Source organism: Salmo salar, chromosome ssa16 (assembly GCF_905237065.1).
Source record: "Salmo salar chromosome ssa16, Ssal_v3.1, whole genome shotgun sequence".
NCBI classification, from domain to species: domain Eukaryota; kingdom Metazoa; phylum Chordata; class Actinopteri; order Salmoniformes; family Salmonidae; genus Salmo; species Salmo salar.
Genome location: NC_059457.1, coordinates 44613624 through 44637715, shown reverse-complemented (window position 1 = coordinate 44637715; position 24092 = coordinate 44613624). Strand labels below are relative to the sequence as shown.

Here is a 24092-nt window from a genome sequence, read left to right as displayed (position 1 = left end):
TCTGTTAAGTCTCTCTCTGATCAACTAGCTACAATGAACAAAAATATAAACGCAACATGTAAAGTGTTGGTTTCTTGAGCTGAAATAAATGATCCCAGAAATTTTCCATATGCACAAAAAGCTTATCTAATCTTGTGCACAAATTTGTTTACAGCCCTGTTAATAAGCATTTTTCCTTTGAATATACCATCCACCTGACAGGTGTGGCACATCAATAAGCTGATTAAACACCAGTCTCAACGTCAACAGTGAAGAGGCGACTCCGGGATGCTGGCCTAGGCAGAGTTCCTCTGTCCAGTATCTTTGTTCTTTTGCCCATCTTAATCTTTTATTTTTATTGGCCAGTCTGAGATATGGCTTTTTCTTTGCAACTCTGCCTAGAAGACCAGCATCCCAGAGTCGCCTCTTCACTGTTGACGTTGAGACTGGTGTTTTGCGGGTACTATTTAATGAAGCTGCCAGTTGAGGACTTGTGAGCTTTCTGTTTCTCAAACTAGACACTAATGTACTTGTCCTCTTGCTCAGTTGTGCACCGGGGCCTCCCACTCCTTTCTATTCTGATTGTGTGGAAAGTCACAGTCCCCAAGTCCAGAACAGACAATGGGAGGCACACAGTACTACATAGAGCCATGACTACGTGGAACTCTATTCCGCATCAAGTAACTGACGCAAGCAGTATAATTAGATTAAAAAAACACCTTATGGAACAGAGGGGACTGGGAAGCAACACAAACATTGGCACAAACATGCATACACACACGCGATAACATACACACTATACATACACATGGATTTAGTACTGTAGATATGTGGTAGTGGTGGAGTAGGGGCCTGAGGGCACACTGTGTTGTGAAATCTGTGAATGAATGTTTTAAAATTGTATAAACTGCCTTAATTTTGCTGGACCCCAGGAAGAGTAGCTGCTGCTTTGGGGACGATGAATTGATGAAGCTAGTGACTGATGTGGTGTACTCCTCAATGCCATCGGAAGAATCCCAGAACATTTTCCAGTCTGTGCTAGCAAAACAGTCCTGTAGCTTAGCATCTGCTTCATCTGACCAGTTTTTTATTGACTGAGTCACTGGTGCATTCTGGTTTAGTTTTTGCTTGTAAGCAGGAATCAGGAGGATAGAATTATGGTCAGATTTGCCAAATGGAGGGCGAGGGAGAGCTTTGTAGAGGTCTCTGTGTGTGGAGTAAAGGTGGTCTAGAGTTTTTTTCTCCTCTAGTTGCACATTTAACACGCTGGTAGAAATGATGAAAACAGATGTAAGTTTCCCTGCATTGAAGTACCCGGCCACTAGGAGCACCGCCTCTGGATGAGCGGTTTCCTGTTTGCTTATGGCCGTATACACCTCATTGAGTGCTGTCTTAGTGACAGCATCAGTTTGTGATGATAAATAGACAGCTACGAAGAATATAGATAACTCTCTTGGTAGAGAGTATCTCATGATAAGCTGTAGACCACACTACCTCAGGCGAGCAAAACCTTGAGACTTCCTTAGATATCGTGCACCCGCTGTTGTTTACAAATATACATAGACCGCCACCCCTTGTCTTACCAGAGGCTGCTGTTCTATCCTGCCGTTAGTGTATAACCCGCCAGCTGTATGTTATTCATGTTGTCGTTCAGCCACGACTCGGTGAAACATAAGATATTACAGTTTTTAATGTCCCGTTGGTAGGATATACGTGCTTGTAGTTCGTTCACTTTATTATCCAGCGATTGTACGTTGGCCAATAGTACCGATGGCAAAGGCAGATTAGCCACTCATTGCCGGATCCTTACAAGGCACCCCGATCTCCTTCCGCGATATTTCTGTCTTTTTCTCATGCGAATGACGGGAATGAGGGTCTTGTCTGGAGTAAAACCCTCTCGCCCGACTCATTAAAGAAAAATGATTTGTCCAGTTCAAGGTGAGTAATTGCTGTTCTGATGTCCAGAAGCTCTTTTCGGTCATAAGAGACGGAAGCAGCAACATTACGTACAGAATAAGTTACAAACAATGCAAAAAACAAACAAAATAGCACAGTTGGTTAAGAGCCCATAAAACGGCAGCCACCCCCTCTGGCCCCATCTTCTATGGCCAATGAGCAACGATATGTTTTATGTGTAATTTATTTTCATTATTTATCTTCATATGACAACGATTGAAAAGGATTTGCCAGTAGATTGTCGACTTGATTCATGACGATGACTGCTTGTCTAGCAAGATTTTGAAAGTATGTTGATATGATCAGTCCAATGAAAGCGACGGTATATATGTGATTTGACAACATTTTAGTTGTGGCCAATGATCTTAGATGGGTACTTCTAATGGAACTCTATGGCAGCACCCAAGAGGCTTGAATTTGAGGTACCCCCCATAGATTTTGTATGACGTAGTGTCCCCATGAGTGACAGAACACTGAGCCAAGCATTGCACAATTAGAGAACATGACCAACCCCTACGCTCCGTATTTTCCGCTGGCTTCCCCTCCTGCATTGAATGACGGTCGCCACTGGGCCTGCATACTCAGCATACATGTCACCCATTTGTGATACTCTGGATCGACAGCGTGTTCCAGTTCCCGCCAATATACAGTAACTTCACACAGCCATTGAAGAGGAGTGGGACAATATCAACCCTATGTGTTGCCCTGCATGAGGCAAATGGTCACACCAGATACTGACTGGTTTTCTGATCCACACCCCTACCTTTTAAGGTATCTGTGACCAACAGATGCATTCGGAAAGTATTCCGACCCCTTCACACATTGTTACGTTACAGCCTTATTCAAAAATTGATTAAATCGTTTTTTCCCCCTCATCAATCTACACACAGGAGCCCATAATGACAAAGCAAAAACATTTTTTAGTTTTGCAAATGTACTACAACAAAAAAAACGGAAATATCCCATTTACATAAGTATTCAGACCCTTTACTCAGTACTTTGTTGAAGCACCTTTGGCAGCGATTACAGCCTCGAGTTTTCTTGGGTATGATACTACAAGCTTGGCAGCCCTGTATTTGGGGAGTTTCTTCCATTCTTCTCTACAGATCCTCTCAAGCTCTGTCAGGTTGGATGGGGAGCGATGCTGCACAGCTATTTTTAGGTCTCTCCAGAGATGTTCGATTGGGTTCAAGTCCGGGCTCTGGCTGGGCCACTCAAGGACATTCAGAGACCTGTTCTGAAGCCACTCCTGCGTTGTCTTGACTGTGGGCTTAGGGTCATTGCCCTGTTGGAAGGTAAACCTTCACTCCAGCCTGAGGTCCTGAGCGCTCTGGAACAGGTTTTCATCAAGGAACTCTCTGTACTTTGATCGGTTCATCTTTCCCTTGAGCCACTGAAAAACATCCCCACAGCATGATGCTGCCACTACCATGCTTCACCGTAGGGATGGTATTGGCCAGGTGATGTGCGGTGCCTGGTTTCCTCCAGATGTGACGCTTGGAATTCACGCCAGAGTGGTTTCATCAGACCAGAGAATCTTGTTTCTCATAATCTGAGAGTCCAAGCGGGCTGTCATGTGCCTTTTACTGACATGTTGCTTCCATCTGGCCACTCTACCATAAATGCCTGATTGGTGGAGTGCTGCGGAGATGGTTGTCCCTTTGGAAAGTTCTCCCATCTCCACAGAGGAGCTGTCAGAGTGACCATTGGGTTTTTGGTCACCTCCCTGACCAAGGCCCTTCTCCCCCCGACTGCTCAGTTTGGCCAGGAAGAGTCTTGGTGGTTTCAAACTTGTTCCATTTAAGGATGATGGAGGCCACTGTGTTCTTGGGGACCTTCAATGGAGCAGAATTTATTTGTTACCCTTTCCCAGATCTGTGCCTCGACACAATCCTGTCTCAGAGCTCTTCGGACAATTATTTTGACCTCATAGCTTGGTTTTTGCTCTGACTCAACTGTGGGACCTTATATAGACAGCTGTGTACCTTTCCAAATCATGTCCAATCAATTGAATTCACCACAGGTGGACTCCATCTCAAGGATGATCAATGGAAACAGGATGCACCTGAGCTCAATTTCGAGTCCGTTTTCACTTTGTCATTATGGGGTATTTTGTGTAGATTGATTAGGATTTTAAATTTTTATTGAATCCATTTTAGAATAAGGTTCTAGCGTAACAAAATGTAGATAAAGTGAAGGGGTGTGAATACTTTCAGAATGCACTGTATCTCTATTCCCAGTAATTTAAAATTCATAGATAAAATTCATAGGGACAAATGTATTTATTTAAATTCAGTCAATCAATCAAATGTACTTATAATGCCCTTCTTACATCAGCTGATATCTCAAAGTGCTGTACAGAAACCCAGCACAGTGGCTAGGAAAAACTCCCTAGAAAGGCCAGAACCTAGGAAGAAACCTAGAGAGGAACCAGGCTATGAAGGGTGGCCAGTCCTCTTCTGGCTGTGCCGGGTGGAGATTATAACAGAACATGTCCAAGATGTTCAGATGTTCATAGATGACCAGCAGGGTCAAATAATAATAATCACAGTGGTTGTCGAGGGTGCAACAGATCAGGCCCTCAGGAGTAAATGTCAGTTGGCTTTCATAGCCGATCACATTCAGAGTATCTCTACCGCTCCTGCTGTTTCTAGAGAGTTGAAAACAGCAAGTCTGGGACAGGTAGCACGTCCGGTGAATAGGTCAGGGTTCCATAGCCGCAGACAGAATAGTTGAAACTGGAGCAGCAGCACGACCAGGTGGACTGGGAACAGCAAGGAGTCATCAGGCCAGGCAGTCCTGAGGCATGGTCCTAGGGCTCAGGTCCTCCGAGAGAGACAGAATTAGAGAGAGCATACTTAAATTCACACAGGACACCGGATAAGACAGGAGAAATACTCCAGATATAACAGACTGACCCTAGCCCCCCGACACAAACTACTGCAGCATAAATACTGGAGGCTGAGACAGGAGGGGGTCGGGAGACACTGTGGCCCCGTCCGACGATACCCCCGGACAGGGCCAAACAGGCAGGATATAACACCACCCACTTTGCCAAAGCACAGCGCCCACACCACTAGAGGGATATCTTCAACCACCAACTTACCATCCTGAGACAAGGCCGAGTATAGCCCACAAAGATCTCCGCCACGGCACAACCAAAGGGGGGGGCGCCAACCCGGACAGAAAGATCACGTCAGTGACTCAACCCACTCAAGTGACGCACCCCTCCTAGGGACGGCATGGAAGAGCACCAGTAAGCCAGTGACTTGTAATAGGGCTGAGAATCCCAGTGGAGAGAGGGGAACCGACCAGGCAGAGACAGCAGGGGCGGTTCGTTGCTCAAGTGCCTTTCCGTTCACCTTCACACTCCTGGGCCAGACTACACTCAATCATAGGACCTACTGAAGAGATGTCTTCAATAAAGACTTAAAGGTTGAGACCGAGTCTGCGTCTCTCACATGGATAGGCAGGCCATTCCATAAAAATTGAGCTCTATAGGAGAAAGCCCTGCCTCCAGCTGTTTGCTTAGAAATTCTAGGGACAGTAAGGAGGCCTGCGTCTTGTGACCGTAGCGTACGTGTAGGTATGTATGGCAGGACCAAATCGGAAAGATAGGTAGGAGCAAGCCCATGTAATGCTTTGTAGGTTAGCAGTAAAACCTTGAAATCAGCCCTTGCCTTAACAGGCGGCCAGTGTAGAGCCTAGCACTGGAGTAATATCACATTTTTGGGTTCTAGTCAAGATTCTAGCAGCCGTGATTAGCACTAACTGAAGTTTATTTAGTGCTTTATCCGGGTAGCCGGAAAGTAGAGCATTGCCGTAGTCTAACCTAGAAGTGACGAAAGCATGGATTCATTTTTCTGCATGATTTTTAGACAAAGTTTCAGATTTTTGCAATGTTACGTAGATGGAAAAAAGCTGTCCTTGAAACAGTCTTGATATGTTTGTCAAAAGAGAGATCAGGGTCCAGAGTAACGCCGAGGTCCTTCACAGTTTTATTTGAGACGACTGTACAACCATCAAGATTAATTGTCAGATTCAACAGAAGATCTCTTTGTTTCTTGGGACCTAGAACAAGCATCTCTGTTTTGTCTGAGTTTAAAAGTATACAATTTGCCACCATCCACTTCCTTATGTCTGAAACACAAACTTCCAGGGAGGGACATTTTGGGGCTTCACCATGTTTCATTGAAATGTACAGCTGTGTGTCATCCGCATAGCATTGAAAGTTAACACTATGTTTCCAAATGACATCACCAAGTGGTAAAATATAGTGAAAACAATAGTGGTCCTAAAACGGAGCCTTGAGGAACACAGAAATTTACAGTTGATTTGTCAGAGGACAAACCATCCACAGAGACAAACTGATATCTTTCCGACAGATAAGATCTAAACCAGGCCAGAACTTGTCCGTGTAGACCAATTTGGGTTTCCAATCTCTCCAAAAGAACGTGGTGATCGATGGTATCAAATGCAGCACGAGGACAGATGCAGAGCCTCAGTCTGACACCATTAAAAGGTAATTTACCACCTTCACAAGTGCAGTCTCAGTGCTATGATGGGGTCTAAAACCAGACAAAATTGCCTGATTTCCTTATGAATTGTAACTCAGTAAAATCTTTTAAATGGTTGCATTTATATTTTTGTTCAGTATACATTAGCTGGTTTGTCATCTTCAAACTGAGAAGTTGATATGCATCTTGTGGATTTCCTGAAATCGTTGCATTGCTCAATGACCTTACCTAAAAGAAATTGTAAGATAAGAAACATAGCATGAGGTTAAATGTTTTCTTGGGAATATAACTGCCTGCAATGTATATTTGACAACAGGCGAGATGGAGTCTGCTGCCCAACACAGTATAACTTGGAAAACAAAAATAAAACAATATTATCTTAGAGTGTACAATTAAAGGATATGGGTGGAACCATAAAATGCATTGACTACCAGATGCATTAACTACAGTATGGACTTGTCATAGTGGTTTGGATTTGGCTCAATGTTCTGTTCACCTAAAACAGCACAGGTTTCCCAGCCATAAATCCAACATACATCAAAATATTCCACTTTATTGAAATGCATGGTTCTATTCTTAATGTATATTTACAAGGTCAGTCAACAATTATGTTTAAAAGGTTGAACTAAGGCAGCAAAACAATATTACAATACATGAAAAAGAAAACAGCATACAGTATTAAGAAATTGCAATGTTTTACAGAACACCAACTCATAAATAACTAGAGCACACAACTAATATTTCACAACTTTCATGATTCAATATGTACTTTTTTGGTATTTGGTCAATTAGCAAGTTAAAACAAGAGCGCATTGTTTGTACAAGTGAAATGGTTTATAGAAGGCCACTGGAGATGGATCTACGGATTCCGTAACTATGCAACGTGTTGGCTGACGACGAGATATTTAAAAAAGGCAAACCCTTCTTGTATGATCATTTCCTGTAACTGTACGATCCGTACATGTCAGGGACTTGGCCGTGTACACATACAAATGAGAATAAAAGACTAAAAATACCAAGCCAATCTGTCACACATTCCGTGATGTCAGAGAGAGCGATCAGGGGGCAATTCAAGATCTCATTGTGGTCCCGTCAAAAAGTAACACTCCCAACCCCCCAAACAGCATTTTCAAAGCCAAGGGAAGGCACCAGTCAGTCTGACGAAGTGGTAGTAGGAATTCATATAGGCAGCAGTTTGATATGAGCGTCAAAATAAAGGTTGCTTTAAAAATTCAGCTGTACCATTCCAAGTCCATTGCGTTTTCACATTCCATGGTTATGTGGATTAAGGCTTTTTATGCTGAGATCTGGGGAAATGCCACCTGAATTTCCAACTTGGCCCAGCAGTGTCTTTCTCACACCACGTTCCGTAAAGCTGAATTCTAGAGGACTAACCAGTCTTTGTGATGCGTTTATCTTTCTAGGTTGCTTTTGTTGTGCAGATGCCCTCTTCTGATTGTGGAACACTGTTCAGAAACAGCCCCGTCTTACCAGGTGTATGTCCCTGAGTGAGCTATGCCCCTGTTCAATATCATCAAAACAACGGTCCAGGGAATATTTTTGTTGTTGTAAAAGTTCAAGGAAAAAACAAAAAAAATCAATAAATATAAGCCATTGCAAATAGTGCCTTTGGATAGAACTTTCTCTCAACAACATATACTCCTATGTATACATATATAGTGGTAACTCTTAATATAGCTTTTAGATTGCTGTCTGTTATACCTATATAAGGAGCTCTCTTTCTTTGTGAAGAGGGAGGGCATCTGGCCTAAGTAGCCAGTGTTACACGTTTGAGTCCTGCAGTAGGGGCTCTTTGGCCTCCCCGGGCGGCCGCAGGCTGTGAGGGTGTCCGTGGGGAGAGCTGTGCTTCTTCCAGCTGCCGGGCCGGAGGCCTAGGTGAGGTTGCTCTGGTATGAAGAGTGCCACCAGGAGCGCTAGTAGCACTGAGCATGCTCCGAAGAGGAAGGGCGGGCCAGGAATGATGGAACTCTGAGAGGAGGAAATAAAAGGTTCACATCTTCCATACCTGAAGTGACAAAATTAGGAACATTTAACAAATTAGAGTTACACAAGTGTATTGATACTTGATAACGGCCTTCCCTGTAGCTCAGTTGGTAGAGCATGGTGTTTGCAATGCCAGGGTTGTGGGTTCGATTCCCACGGGGGGCCAGCACAGAAAAAAAATGTATGAAATGAAATGTATGCATTCACTACTGTAAGTCGCTCTGGATAAGAGCGTCTGCTAAATGACTAAAATGTAAAAAAATAAAAAATGTAAAAAAAAATAACTAGTTAACATTAAATAGCGCCCAAAACCCTCTAAGTGTGCATAGTGTCTAAATAATCATAGTAACTTTTAAGACAGGGATAGAACCTTGTTAAACTGTCTGGTCATTTTTGAGGAGGTATCCTGGCTGTCAAAACAAACCTTCAAAGTCTACGCTAACTAAGTCAAATGTATTATCTGGCTGGTTCCGGTTGTGTATTGTGAGGCCGAGTAGAGGTTTGATTGGGCCTGAAAATTCAAGCCCCATCGGGTTCGGGCTAAAGATCTAAACAATAAGGCGGAGGAGCAGAAAAGGTTGGGGATGTGGCTCTGGGGGCTAACCTGAGGGAGGAGCAGAAAAGGTTGGGGATGTGGCTCTGGGGGCTAACCTGTGGGAGGAGCTGAAAAGATTGGGGAGCTGGGGGCTAACTTGTGAGAGGAGCAGAAAAGGTTGGGGTTGGGGAGCTGGGGGCTAACCTGTGGGAGGAGCTGAAGGTGGGCTTGAGTATGGACCGGAGTGTCCCCGTTGCCATCTGGGGGCGCATCCAGCTCCACGTGGAAGATGTAGAAGATGAAGCCGTAGAGCGCTGGGCCCAGGCCGTTACACAGCCCCCGGATACCTGTCACCATCCCCTGGCCCACTCCTGTGAGATGACAGCCAACAATAATTTATCGATTGGATTGCATTCAACCTTTACTTCACCAGGCAAGTTAAAGGGATAGTTCAGAAAAATTACATATTTATAATTATTTCCTTTCCTTGAAGGAAACAAACATCTTAAAATGTAATTTCACTGAACTCCCCCTTTAATTAACTGAGAACCATTTCTCATTTCCAATTACGACCAGGCCAATAGATGAATCGAAGAACGTGCAAAATCAAATAAAAATGTATTTGTCACATGCGCTGAATACAACTTACCGTGAAATGCTTACATATGAGCCCTTAACCAACAATGAAGAGTTAAAAAGTAAAAAACAATGTGCTAAATAAACTAAAGGAAAAATAGTAATAAAATAACTACAGTATAAAGAGGCTATATACAAAGGGTACCAGTACAGAGTCACTGTGCAGCGGTATGGGTTAGTCGAGGTAATTTAGCTAATATGTTCATGTAGATAGAGGGTAAAGTGACTATGCATAGGTGCAAAATAAAACTATAACAAAGTACAAACCTTGTTGGTCTGGTTCAGCAGTGCGGGAAACCAAAGCACTGATTGCTGGGAAAGTGATGCTTGACATGGCTGCTAGAGCCCCTGCTGCCCACATCATCCTGTAGAGATGAGAGAAAACAGATTAAGTCACTTGAAAGAGTATCTCTTCATTGACCTGAATCAGATGAGTCACTTTAAAAAAGCTTACCATGGCTCGGAGCCAAACCCATACCAGGCAAGCTGTAGTATCTGGAACCCGAGGCCGAGCAAGATAGTGTTCTTGTTCCCGATGGAACGCATGAGTAAACTTAATACTACTGTCTGACAAAGGAAAGAAAAAAAATATATAAATATATATAAATAAATAATTGGAAAGCATTTATTTGAATGTTAATATTGCATATAATGAATGTTCTCATTAATGCCCAAACCAGGTTAACATAACATGGCAGAGATTGGGATTACAGCGCCTTCAGACGGTATTCATACCCCTTATTCCACGTTTTGTTGTGTTACAGCCTGAATTCAAAATGGATGAAATACCCCATAATGACTAAGTGGAAACGTTTTATACATTTTAACACATTTATTTTGAAGAGTCAATAATTTGTAGAAGCAGCTTTCAGTTATCTTGGGCATGTCTGCATCACCTTTGCTTATATTTATTAATCTGGATTTGGGGATTCCCCCCCATTCTTTCTTGCGTATTTTCACAAGCTCTGTTAAGTTAGATGGGGAGTGGCAGTGAACAGCAATCTTCAAGTCTTTCCACAGATTTTCAATGGGATTCAAGTCTGGACTGTGGCTGGGTCACTCAAGGACTTTCACATTCTTGTTCTGAAGCCTTCCCAGCATTGCTTTGGCTGTATACTTGGGGTCATTGTCTTGTTGGAACGTAAATCTTTGCCCCCCAGTCTAAGGTCATTTGCACTTTGAAGCAGGCTCTCAAGGATTTGCCTGTTTTCATTGTTTCCTCTATCCAGTCTCAGTCCCTGCTGCTGAAAAGCATCCCCATAGCATGATGCTGCTGCCACCATGCTTCATGGTAGGGATGGTTTTAGATGGGTGATTAGCTTTGCATAGCGCTTTGAAATCAGACCAAATAGTTACATTGTCTCATCAGACCACAGAATATTTTGCCTTATGCTCGCAGTCTTTCACATGCCTTTTTGCAAACTCTAGGCGTGTGGTCATGTGACTTTTTCTCAGGAGTGGCTTCCGTCTGGCCACTCTTCCATAAAGCCTAGATTGGTGAGGTGCTATAGATTGTTCTCCTTCTGGCAGGTTCTCCCATCTTAGCCAAGGAACTATGCAGTTCTGTCAGTGGTCATTGGGTTCCTGGTCACCTCCCTGACCAAGGTCCTTCTTCCAATTGTCTCATTCTTCCCCACTCCTCTCCTCTGTAACTATTCCCCAGGTCGTTGTTGTAAATGAGAATGTGTGGTTAGTCAACTTACCTGGTAAAATAAGGGTTAAACAAATGTTTTCCTTGGTTGCTCAGCCAGATCTAGGCAGTCTGTGTAGTTCCATATTTTTTTAATTTTATTTCCCAATGTTGGAGACAACTGTGCTCTTGGAAACTTTCAACACTGTAGAAATAGTTTTATACCCTTCCCCAGATATATGCCTCATCACAATTCTATATCAGAGCCCCACAGACAGTTCCTTGGGCTTCATGGTATAGTTTCTGCTCTGACATGCACTGTCAACTGTGGTACCTTATATAAACAGTTGAGTTTCTTTCTAAATCATGTTCAAACAATTGAATTGACAACACGTGGACTCCAATCAAGTTGTAGTGAAATCCCAAGGATGATCAAAGGAAATTGGATGCACCCAAGCTAAATTTGGAGTGTAATAGCAAAGGGGTGTGAATACTTATAAAATAATATTTATTTTTCATTTTCAATAAAATTGCACAAAAAAATAATCTCTAAACACGTTTTCACTGTCGTTATGGGGCATTGTGTGTAGATGGGTGAGAAAATAACCTATTTAATCCATTTAGAATTCAGGCTGTAACACAACAAAATGTAGAATAATTCAAGGGGTATGAGTACTTTATGAAGGCACTGTACGTGTTAATTGAATGACAACTAACCTGTGCAACGATTGAAAGCAGTCCTAGAACAGCTATGAAAGCTGCAACACTTTCAGGTGAAAATCCCATAATCTGTAGGGGAAAAAATTAAACAAAATGCATGTGATTGTACTGCCAGTGAGACCAAAGTAACTACACCCATCATCAAGCAAAGACAATGATTTAGCTGAATATACACTACATGTAGACACCCCTGAAATTAGTGGATTTGGCTCTTTCAGCACACAGCCATTCAATCGCCATAGCCAAACATTGGCAGTAGAATGGCCCATACTAAAAAGCTCAGTGACTTTCAAAGTGGCACCACCATAGGATGCAACCTTTCCAACAAGTAAGTTTGACATTTCTGCCCTACTAGAGCTGCCCAGTCAATTGTAAGTGCTGTTATTGTCAAGTGGAAACGTCTAAGAGCAACAACGGCTCAGCTGCGAAGTGGTAGCCCACAAGCACAGGACCGCCGAGTGCTGAAGCGCGTAAAAATAGTCAGCACAAAAACTGTTTGTCGGAAGCTTCCAAGAAATGGGTTTCCATGGCCGAGCAGCCACACACAAGCTTAAAAATCACCATGCGCAATACCAAGCGTCAGCTGGAGTGGTGGAAAGTTCGCCGCCATTGGACTCTGGAGCAGTGGAAACACGTTCTCTGGAGTTATGAATCATGCTTTACCATCTGGCAGTCCGACGGAGAAATCTGGGTTTGGCAGATACCAGGAGAACGCTACCTGCCCCAATGCATAGTGCCAACTGTAAAGTTTGTTGGAGGAGGAATAATGGTCTGGGGCTGTTTTCCATGGTTCGGCTAGGCCCTGTAGTTCCAGTGAAAGGAAATCTTAACTCTACAGCATACAATAACATTCTAGACAATTCTGTGCATCCAACTTTGGGGAAGGCCCCTTCTTGTTTCAGCATGACAATGCCCCCATGCACAAAGTGTCCAACCTCACTAACGCTCTTGTGGCTAAATGGAAGCAAGACCCTGCAGCAATGTTCCAACATCTAGTGGAAAGCCTTCCCAGAAGAGTGGAGGCTGTTAGCAAATGGGGGACCATCTCCATATTAATGCCCATGATTTTGGAATGAGATGTTCGACGAGCATGTAGTGTAGCTGCAAGCAGCAAAGAACAGCAATGAACAGTGTAACGGACCATTTATGAAATTACTTTGCAATGTTCTTCAAATGAACTATAGTCAAACCCCCTCGACAAGTCTGCCAAATATTTTGACTATGAAGGGGACTTGACCTCCGTGACATTGATCATGGCAATAACAACTCAAAAGGTAAATTTGTCTTATGTACAGGATACACCGTCCAACGAAATTCTTACTTGCAGGTTCTTCTCGACAATGCAACAACAATAAGAAATAATACAATATAAGAATACAAACAAAGTAAATGGTAGTAGAATAGAATAAACATTTGAGCATAATTTTAATACAGGAAGGAGGTGGACACATCTGACATGCATCTCACACACACGCACTGTTTATTTGGGCCACACGTTTGACAGAATACATTGCAGACAGACCTGTCGTAAGTAGAGAAAGAAGCTGGAGTACTGGCCAGCCTCGGGAAGGTAGGACAGGAACACTGTTATACAGATGAGCAGCACAGTGGAATCCTGGCCCACTTTCCTTAGAGACTGGAGACAGAAAGCAAAGGTTTAGATTGTACATCATATTGTTATCACCAATGAACACCCATCCACTCCTTCACACATCTCATGGCGGAAAGAAAGCCTTCTATGAGAACTGGGTCACAACCAGAGAGCAAGCGAGAGATTTCGCTCAGACTAAAAAATAATAATCCTTTAGCCTCATTGTTGTAGGTCAATCCAGGGCTCTAGACTAGCTTTTTCCACTAACCTTTTGGTCGCACCAATTTTTAAATGACCTGACTAATAATGACTAGCCATCTTCGCATGCCCTTCTGTTCTTGCATTGATTTGGATAGATTTACTCATGGTTCAATGTTAACTTTTTTCCCTCACTGGCAGTTAATGCATTGGGGTGTATGCTTTCTCTCTATATCCAGCTAGTAATAGGCTACATTTGGTTATTATTTAATTATGTATTAAAAGCTGTATGATATAATTTTACAATGCAAGACATTACTCTATTTGATACAACTGCATTAGATTAATTGCATAAATGTTTGTTTCTAAAGCAGGTCTGTAATTATTTATTACATCTCAAAATAGGATGTTGCCCCTTTAAGACCGACTGCAAAATAGATATTGATACTGTAGGCCTACAGTGGGCTAGCCAAGGCCTACAGTGGGCTAGCCAAGGCCTACAGTGGGCTAGCCAAGGCCTACAGTGGGCTAGCCAAGGCCTACAGTGGGCTAGCCAAGGCCTACAGTGGGCTAGCCAAGACCAATGCTAGGTGTCTTTTTGTAGCTCTCTCTTTATAGACTATCAACAATAGCCAGTAGAATATAATTTTTTTTAATCAGTGACAAGTAAGACAACAGATGGTAGCCTATGATTAAAAAAGTAAGCCATTTCATCTAACATATCCAGAGAATTAGGGGTGTAAGGGTAAATGTATTCGTATTGAACATTCGCTATGGGGACCTTGGTTCGGTCCGCACGGTGAACCCGAATAACATCAAATAAATTAGAATAATCAAACAACACCTATAGGCTATGCACGTTGTAATCAAAATTCGGGAACTTGTTCTGTACGATTACGAGTGGTGGGGTCGATAAACCAGGATTCTCCATCATCGTCTAAATCTCCAGTTTGAGAACATTTTGGCTTCACAGTAGATTACACTGGCAATGGACAGAGCGTTAACAGTACTACGTAGCCACTGCTCAACCAGAATAGCCTATGCAGCTCCCAGCACCTCAAATATGTTGACACATTTACGCTGACATCACCCAAGGATTCATACCACCAGGAAGGAGCAAGACGGAAACGCAAAACGCTGCATTCAATCAGCTCTTCGCAGCGGATTCTGAAAAGGCCAAATAAATTACAATAGCGATAGGTATGTTTAGCCTATAGACACAGATATGCTCCCATTCTCGGTGGTTTAGAATAGGGGATTTCAGCACCTTGTGTAAATCATAATCCTATTTATTTGCATATCTGATTCCAAATCGGTTATTTTTCCTGCAGTTGGAACAGACTGGAATCTGATTTCAAGCCACCTTCATAGGTGGTTTGAAGTCAGATAGAAATCTGATTCCTGGCCATGTGACTTGTGTCTGAACGGTCAAATCTGATTTATTTGCCCTCAAGTAGTTTTTAGACTTAAACATATCTTGTTGCTTGGTAGCTACACTGTTGACAGTTTGACAAGAACATGTGGTAGCTAACTACCTAGTAAATTGTTTACAAACAAATGTGTGAATGTGCTAGAATGCTAAACAGCTACCTAGTTGACTGCTGTGGCTAGCCAAAAAGGACTCATTTTGAAAGTTGGATCATCTTATCCTTTGAGGCTTTAAAAGTGTTTTTACACTATGATTTTGAACATTCAAAGCAACTGAGAAACGTCCATGATAGGAAGGGTTGTCACCTTAGTTTGAAACACAACTTCTGAGTGATAGGAAGCACCAGTACCGCCACCAATCAGCCTACGCCACTGCACACCTGTCGTTAGTATGACAACTAGCATAGCCTTGTCAGTAAATGACTGCTGTCTGAACACACACACAAATCTGATTTGGTCACTCGTAACTTGCTGTTTTGACCATCAGTAGTCCAAAACAGATTTAAAAAACAAAACTGATTTGAGCATTAAGGCTTGCAGTGTGAACAAGGCTTTAGTGACAGCCCATCTCATTGCCCCGGAGTGGGAGAAGTACTGTGCTACAGACCCCTTTATGAGAGTCTCAAGAGTGCATATTTTTCTCTTTGTAAGAAAACCTTATAGCATAGGCCTATACAATGTCCGAGCCATGTTTACATATTGATTTCACACGCATATTGCACTTTATTTGAGTGTTGTTGATTAATCGTGTTTTCATTTAAGAAAAGTTGTTATTCCTGATGGTGTTCTCATCAGGCATTATATGACACATGATCATATGGAATCAGGAATATCAGCCCTTTGTATTTTTATTTAACTACAGTAACTGTTGGCATTTCATTTTCCCGCTGTACCGAAACGTGACCCCAAAACTGCAATACGTACCAAACCGTGGGTTTGGTGAACCTTTACACCCCCACTTAATAGTTAACTACCGAAAAACTACTAGCCAGGCTACACGATGTGTTGAATTGGATATCTCGTTAGTCTGTCATTTTTTTATGGGCTAGGCCTACCTGCTGTAAATGTCTAACTCTCTCCTCTAGCACACACATGTCTAACTCTCTCTGGCACACACACAGCTGATGCACACCAAGTAATAGCTATAACTCAGTAAATAGCAAGTAATATCAACAAATGTGCCCACATGGGTCTCAGTGTTTCCCTTATATTCATTTAGCAGTTGCGGACCACTCCAAAAAATCTATACCAATAAAAATTGTAAAAATGTGTAGAATTTCAGGAAATTCTTTCTCAGTCCCATGACAAAGTGAGCAGAATTGCAGGAAATTAGCTTTAAAACTGCAAAATGTACCCCCCCAATTCTGATCAGAGTAATTGTTTAATATGACCTTGGACAAGTAAAACAAATCTATTCGGTCAACTCAAATCTATATTCTTCTAGTCAGACTATTTTCTTTTCTTGTTCCGGACAAGCGTTAATGTCAAGTCCTGTGTGAGGTTGATTTATTTTAGCAACATAGCCTTCCCACTCAACATTGCCTGAGGAAGACCTGTTAAGTTGTGCCATGAGTAGCTGCTGTACATTGTGTAATTTAGCTTCAAACATTTAATGGCGCAGCCCCTAGGCGATTTGGAGTATTATGAAATGTGCTTTTCAGACCCCTCTCTGTATATAGTATGTTAATAATGCCCCCGTTTTGCCTCTGTGTATACCATGTAGCACTCCCTCCCCCCTTCAAACAGTTTGGGATGTCCCTACCCCCCAATGAAATTGACATTTCAAACGGTTAAGGTAAGAGTTACGTTTAGAGACGGGACATCCCAAGGATACCAGATAGCACGGACCATCAAACAACCCATTTTAGGAGAGGTCAGGTTTGCATGATGTAGAACACACCCTGGTCTAAACGCTTGTTCCTTGTGCTGGGTAAATCCCATTGTGGTTTTAAAAAATGATGTTTGTGTGCCATTTCAGCACGGTTAACCGGTTTAGGGCACTGTTGGTTTCTATGCCCAATTAGAAAGACATTGTTCAGAACGCTGAGGTACACTAACATGGCCTGTACCAAACAATTCAGTCCAAATGCATGAACAAGACCAACTGAGATGTATGCATTTGTGAAGAGAAACTGACCAATTGTAATGTGGTTCGTTGTAAGGGTGTAACCTCTTGCAACTAACCACATTACAATTGGTCAGTTTCTCTTCCCAAATGCATACAACATCTCAGTTGGTCTTGTTCTTTTATGAAATCTAATGAAAACATTAATTTTAAGTGATTGAGTTATTGTGGAGGCAAATGGTAAGACTGAAGAGGACCACTGGTAACATGAGAAGCTAGTTGAAAGTGTCAACACACAACCAGATGCTATAATGCTTCCATAAGGGAAGCCATGGCTGTCAGTCAAGAGGACAAGGTCTTGCAGCACAGCCATTCTCACCACATTCTATTACTGAGCCCTCTTTTTACCAAGAACAATACCTGCCTCCACCACCAATTCCGTTGATACCATTGTGTGTGTGTGTGTGTCATCAGGACTGTGACGCGGTAGAAAGGAAATGTCCATTTTCTCCTCAGTCTCAGAGACCCACCAAATTCTAGCTACTACCACTGATCAGTGCCGAAGTGAAGCACACATCTTCAACAGGTTTGAGAATGTTTCCCAAACAAGCCAATATATTTGTACATTGGTAGGACTAGGCTAAACCTTTATTTCTTGAATCCTCATGTAATTTGCCATAAAGCCTATCGATGTCAAGAGAAGGCATCTCATCTGGCCAATCCAAATCATATTGAACTCTAAAAGCACACTAATGGGGTACATAAACATAACAGTTGGATAATTCATGGGGTAGAGAAACTGACAGCCTTTAGAAGTGGACCATGTACTCACAGCAAAGGGGTCAGCCTGCTCCCAGGAGATGGGAGCCCCCCAGGATGCTGGCCGCATCTTCTCAGGCAGAGACTCTGGCACGGCCACCAGGATGAAGCAGATGTCCAGCATAGCGATGGCCGAGGCCAGCACCACCACCAGGCCGTCACCATACACACGGCCCAGGTAGGCTCCGATGGCCGGGCTCGTCACCAGGCTAGCAGCAAAGGTGGCCGACACCTAACGGACAAGAGTAGAGGTGGTTTACTGACTAAATCTTCAACTACCACTCTTTAAATCAAATTGGAGTTTCACTTTCTTGAGTTTGTGCAAAATGTCTACTTTGTTAAGTGGGACCATAATGCAAATAGGTTCTAAAGGGTATAACTATTTTAGCCAGAAATGGACCACAAATCACTGAACCAAAAAAGGTGAGGTGGTAAACTTGAAGATTAGAATAAATTGTGTAGGTAATGTCTGATACACACCAGTCCATAGGCCATGCTGCGTTCATGCTCCTGCGTGATGTCAGCCACATAGGCAAAGACCACGGAGAAGGTTACAGCAAACACACCGGACACTGATATAACTGCAAAATACCACCTGAAACAGAGGCAGGATATGGCACTCAGTTATTATTACACTTGACTCTCAGTTCCATCTCAACACATCACATTATATTAGCTAATGAATCTTGCATAAAATATAGAATAGTGTAGAGTAGAACAGTATGAAATTCAGCATGAAGTTCAGATCTTCCCAATTTGTTTAACCACAATAGATTCCATAGAACTAGGATTCATTTGAATGGTGATCTCAGTAACTATGGACGCTCTCTGGTTGCGTGCCATCGTACCAGGGGCTTATCTTCATCAGTGGAATGGGAGCGCAGGTGAAGAAAACAGTAAGCAGGAGAAAAGACTTCCGACCCCACACATCAGACAGGGCACCAATCAGAGGAGCACTCAGGAAAGACAGCAGGCCCTGAAAGACAATAAGACACACCCAATGAATGGAAATAGAATTGAAGTGTAACTATATGTGCTGTTCAAAATAATAACACATGTTCAAACACCATACCTTTACCCCCTGGATCAAGCCATTCATTAGAAACGTATGCTTCGGGAATGTCTCATGTAGGACCTGGATAACAAGGGGATAAGGACACATAGTGGAGACTTAATTGTGATTATAAACTGGGTGGTTCGAGCCCTGAATGCTGATTGACTGACAGCCATGGTACATTTAAGCAAGAAGGCCCAAGGGGGTATGGTATATGGCCAATATACCACGGCTAAGGGCTGTTCTTAAGAATGACGCAACACGGAGAGCCTGTATACAACCCTTACCCGTTGTATATTGGCCATTTAACACAAACCCCTGAGGTGCCGTATTGCTATTATAAACTAGTTAAAATGTGATTAGAAAATTAAGAATAAATATTTTGTCATACCCGTGGTATACGGTCTCATATACCACGGCTTTCAGCCAACCAGCATTCAGGGCTCGAACCACCCAGTTTATAACAGACCGTATACCACGGGTATGACAAAACATGTATTTTTACTGCTCTAATTATATTGGTAACTAGTTTATAATAGCAATAAGGCACGTCAGGGTTTGTGATCTATGTCCAATATACTAAGGCTAAGGGCTGTGTCAAGGCACTGCGTTGCATCGAGCATTAAAAACAGCCCTTAGCCGTTGTAAATTGTCCATATACCAATCCCCCAGGGGCCTTATTGTTTAAACAGTTTCATCAGCAGCCAACAAATCATTCTGTTTGAAATAATAGGTAATAAAGACGACAACCTACCACCAAAGTGGGTGCTGTAAGAAGGCCCCAGGCAAAAAATTCCAAAAAGATGACAATTACAGCATGGTAGACGCTGGGAGCTCCGAAACCTTGTGCCTGGTGAACAGAGTAGAAGTATGTCAATGTAAGTATGTCAACAAGCAATACTCAATGATCTTACTTTCAAATAAGATATATTTAAAGGTAAACTCAGCAATAGGACATCATTATACACAGTATGGCAACTTCCTGCTTACAGTCATCAACAACAGAATTCATATCTGCCATTATTGACTCTCCTAAAGTTACATTTCCCACATTGGAAGAGCCAGTAGTGGCAGTCTTGGCAAATGTGACTTTTGTTAGCAGGAATATGGTCCCCTGTGTATGATTATACACTATGGCCAAAAGTATGTGGACACCCCTTCCAATTAGTGGATTCAGCCGTTTCAGCCACACCTCTTGTTGACGGGTGTATAAAATTGAGCACACGACCATGCAATCTCCATAGACAAACACTGGCAGTAGAATGGACCGTACTTAAGAGCTCAGTGACTTTCAACATGGCAGTCTACCGGTATTGATGCATGGACTGATTCGGGTTTTTACTTTACCTTCTATAACGGCATTTGATTGTTTGATTTGTTAAATGTGATACGCCATGTTCAATTTTTATAGTTTATTTCGCTACTTGAGTCATCTCTCTCCGCTCTCTCTCCATGCAGCTTTCCACACAGACCAAGCCCCGCCCTGCCACTCAAGGAGCGCATTTGTTGTCAGTGATGCCAACTTTGCAATTTGTTGCTAGATTTAGCAACTTTTCAGACTACCCTGGCAACCTTTTTTTCCAAACAGCACCTAGCAACAAATTTAGCTACTTTAAAAAATTTATTTTGAACTTTTAGCAACTTTTGAAAAGTGACTGAAATGATAAAATGCATGCATTTCCCCTCTAAATGACACAAAAACGATTTTCTCTGTCACACAATCAGTCACAACATACGTGCCTGGCTGCAAAAGTGCATTGCGAGTAACGTCAGCAGCAGGCGCTCATCTCGAACACTGGCAGCAGCAGGCCAGCAGCAATTACAGCAAATTGCAAATCATTGTTGGCTGACTGCAGCAGAAGTAGTACAGGTTCGACGAGCCAAACCCAATGAATATAGTTGGTCACGAATGCTTGATCTTGAACAGAATTTACGACATCAATCAACATGTCTCAATCAAAATTGTACAGCCAGAAGTACAGAAAAGAGCGGGAGTCTGTACCTGAACAAATGTCAAATCATATTTTTTGCCGAGATGGCCAGTCAATTTGAGAAACGTTATTGTGTATTCTACGTAATGACGCAGTTTTACATTATCACGCAATAACATCACAACGTCATTTAGCAACAAATCAACCTGCCTCCAGCAACTTACCCCGAAAATTAGTTGGCAACTCTGTTAGTTGTTCCTCGACCACAAGACACCTGCGTTCAGTCTGCATGGTCAAAGCAGCACATGCAACAAAGCTGTTTTCAATCTGCTTCTTCATATAAATCCAGTAGCGTTCTATAATTACACTACTAGTTTGTTTTGCTCACATCTGCAAACAGCTAGTTTGTCTTTTCTTAGCAAGTTGGGCCTAAATCTTGTTAGCCGCTAATGCTAATCGCTAGGTAGCTAGCTAATAATTGTACAGGAGTCAGAATAAACATAATTAGTTATACTGCCTGATAATACCAGTGATGGTGTAGTTCAAAATCAGCATGTTGTTTGTGCAACTGTACCTTCTAAATCAAAGAGCAATACAAGAGGCATTAATATGTTAGCTACATGAAGTAGCTAAGAGAAAACAGTCAATGTAGCCAAAGATTATAGGGTCCCATAGGAAACAATTATCTACACTTTCGTTCCTACCCTATCACAATAACTCCTCCCTGGCATGCTCCTTCGTTTTCATGTCAAACAACACTATTCAAAGTGCCCACTATCATATTCTAACTATAGAATTAAAATAATAATTCTATTTCCATGATTCCAACTTTTCACTTAAGTGTTTTGCTCTAAATTATATGTCAAATCGCGATTGCAATATTTGGTTCAAAATAAGTTTTAGATTGTTTGCCTATACAGTGCAGCCCTACATGGCAGAGTGGAAATTATCTCAAATGAGTGCAGTAAATGCAGAAATATATGAAAATGGAAAAAAAATATTTTGGGTTGAATTGAACAGTATAAAACAATCAGAATGGAGAAAGACCCATTGAAATCACTTAGAATGTATGTGTTGCCACCCTGAGCTCATGCACTACTTATAAAGCAAAAAAAAAAAATGTAAAAAATAGTGTCAACATTTTTTTTTAATACCGCGATATGGTATTTTGGCCATATTGCCCAGCACTACGTGGCACCCTAATAAGCTGACACCTTTCCAACAAGTTAGCTTGTCAAATTTTTGCCCTGGTCAACTGTAAGTGCTGTTATTGTGAAGTGGAAACGTCTAGGAGCAACGAACCGTACCGCTGAGTGCAGAGGCGCGTGTTTAAAAAAATAAAAATTGCCTGTCCTCGGTTGCAACACCCATTACAGAGTTCCAAACTGCTGCAGGAAGCAATGTCAGCACAAGAACGTTCGTCTGGAACATCATGAAATGGGTTTCCATGGCTGAGCAGCCGCACACAAGCCTAAGATCGCAATGCCAAGTATTGGCTGGAGTGGTGTAAAGCTCACTGCCATTGGACTCTGGAGCAGTGGAAACATGTTCTCTGGAGTGATGAATCATGCTTCACCATCTGGCAGTCCGAAAGAAGAATCTGGATTTGGCGGATGCCAGGAGAACGCTACCTGCCAAAATGCTGCCTACTGTAAAGTTTGGTGGAGTAGGAATAATAGTCTGGGGCTGTTTTTCATGGTTCGAGCTAGGCCCCATAGTTCCAGTGAAGGGGAATCTCAACGCTACAGCATACAATAACATTCTAGACGTTTCTGTACTTCCAACTTTGTGGCAACAGTCTGGGGAAGGCCCTTTCCTGTATCAGCATGACATTGCCCCTGTGCACAAAGCGAGGTCCATACAGAAATGGTTTGTCGAGATCAGTGTGGAAGAACTTTACTGGCCTGCACAGAGCCCTGACCTCAACCCCATCGAATACCTTTGGAATGCCAACTGTGAGTCTGGCCTAATCGCCCAACATCACTACCCGACCTCACTAATGCTCGTCGCTGAATGGAAGCAAGTCCCCGCAGAAATGTTCCAACATCTAGTGGAAAGCCTTCTCAGAAGAGTGGAGGCTGTTATAGCAGCAAAGTTGAGACCAATTCCATATTAATGCCCATGAATTTGGAATGAGATGTTCGACGAGCAGGTGTACACATACTTTTGGTCATGTAGTGTAGCTACCATACTGCTGAGTGAGAAGCTATACCTTTACGAGAGGATAACTAGCTAACGTTACACGGAACTAAACAAGAAGCTAACGTTACACGGAACTAAACAAGTAGCCAACGTTAGTTAGCACCAGCAGATACGTTAGCTAGCTGACGTAGCTAGCACTGTTGTTTTTGAGAGGACTAGGAAGAGGCATTGGAACTTCCCCCAGGGCGCTGGCAAGCAGAACGAGCTAGCGCGTTAAATTTCACATATTGTAGACAGACATACCACATGCGGCAAACTAATCTCAAGAAATTCGATGCCAAATAGTGCGATTTTGGTGTAAACTCACCGTTCCTCCATCCTTGATAATAATTTTTTTCGCCAGCAGGAGACTGCGATTCGCCCGTTTCTTCTTTTTGCTCTGTGTCATATTACCATTCTAGTTATTTGTTTAATCAGAATATATCTGTTAAGACATTTAAGACAAACTATTTAAATCAGATTATGTTGGATAAGAAACGGAATAAATCAAATGTTCGAACTAAAAGGGCTGTTTCGTCCATTCACTCAGCCACCGCCATCTTTGCAAAAACATTGTTAAAACGTAATGACGTCTCATCACACGATGTTCTGACGTGCATGTACCCGCGATCAAAGATTATGCCGCGTTCAAAACAACTGCGACCTGGGAATTTGAAATTCTCCGACTTCCGACTTGTGCGTTCAAAACAACTGGGAACTTGGAAAAAAACGAGCTCCGACTGGGAAAAGTCAATTTGAACGGTCATCCAACTCGGAATTCCATCTCCTGAATTCGGGCCTCTTTCTTGAGCTCAGACCTGAAGATCACTAACGTCATGAATTGACCT

General features: G+C 42.4%; 1 protein-coding gene across 5 annotated transcripts; it reads right to left on the bottom strand.

Moving 5' to 3' along the window:
* Nucleotides 1-6403: 6403 nt before the first annotated feature.
* On the bottom strand, nucleotides 6404-23840 carry LOC106573938 (hippocampus abundant transcript 1 protein). 5 transcript variants are annotated; one of them, XR_006759766.1, is made up of 13 exons: nucleotides 23573-23840; nucleotides 19887-19982; nucleotides 19151-19213; nucleotides 18927-19054; nucleotides 18559-18673; nucleotides 18092-18310; nucleotides 13500-13613; nucleotides 11975-12046; nucleotides 10082-10194; nucleotides 9895-9992; nucleotides 9196-9362; nucleotides 8175-8441; nucleotides 6404-6680 (listed from the first exon to the last, which is right to left on the bottom strand). XR_006759766.1 is itself a non-coding variant. In XM_014149411.2 (13 exons), exons 4-13 carry the CDS (start codon nucleotides 19175-19177, stop codon nucleotides 8235-8237), a joined length of 1260 nt encoding a protein of 419 aa, XP_014004886.1. In that variant the 5' UTR covers nucleotides 19178-19213; nucleotides 19887-19982; nucleotides 21288-21348; nucleotides 21638-21713; the 3' UTR covers nucleotides 6990-8234. The 5 variants fall into 5 exon arrangements, 4 of the variants coding, with proteins under 4 accessions (XP_014004886.1, XP_014004884.1, XP_014004887.1 ...); XM_014149411.2 differs by lacking the exons at nucleotides 6404-6680; nucleotides 23573-23840 and adding exons at nucleotides 21288-21348; nucleotides 21638-21713 and having other exon boundaries at nucleotides 6990-8441; XM_014149409.2 differs by lacking the exon at nucleotides 6404-6680 and having other exon boundaries at nucleotides 6990-8441.
* Between the last annotated feature and the right edge of the window lie 252 nt (nucleotides 23841-24092).

Bases quoted from the DNA above. Each gene is read 5' to 3' on its own strand.
- LOC106573938 (XM_014149409.2), bottom strand. From the start codon at position 23,653: ATGACACAGAGCAAAAAGAAGAAACGGGCGAATCGCAGTCTCCTGCTG. The intron at 19,983-23,572 runs GTGAGTTTACAC...TCTGTTCACCAG, and splicing joins TTATCAAGGATGGAGGAACG to GCACAAGGTTTCGGAGCTCC. The intron at 19,214-19,886 runs GTAGGTTGTCGT...CTTGTTATCCAG, and splicing joins TTACAGCACCCACTTTGGTG to GTCCTACATGAGACATTCCC.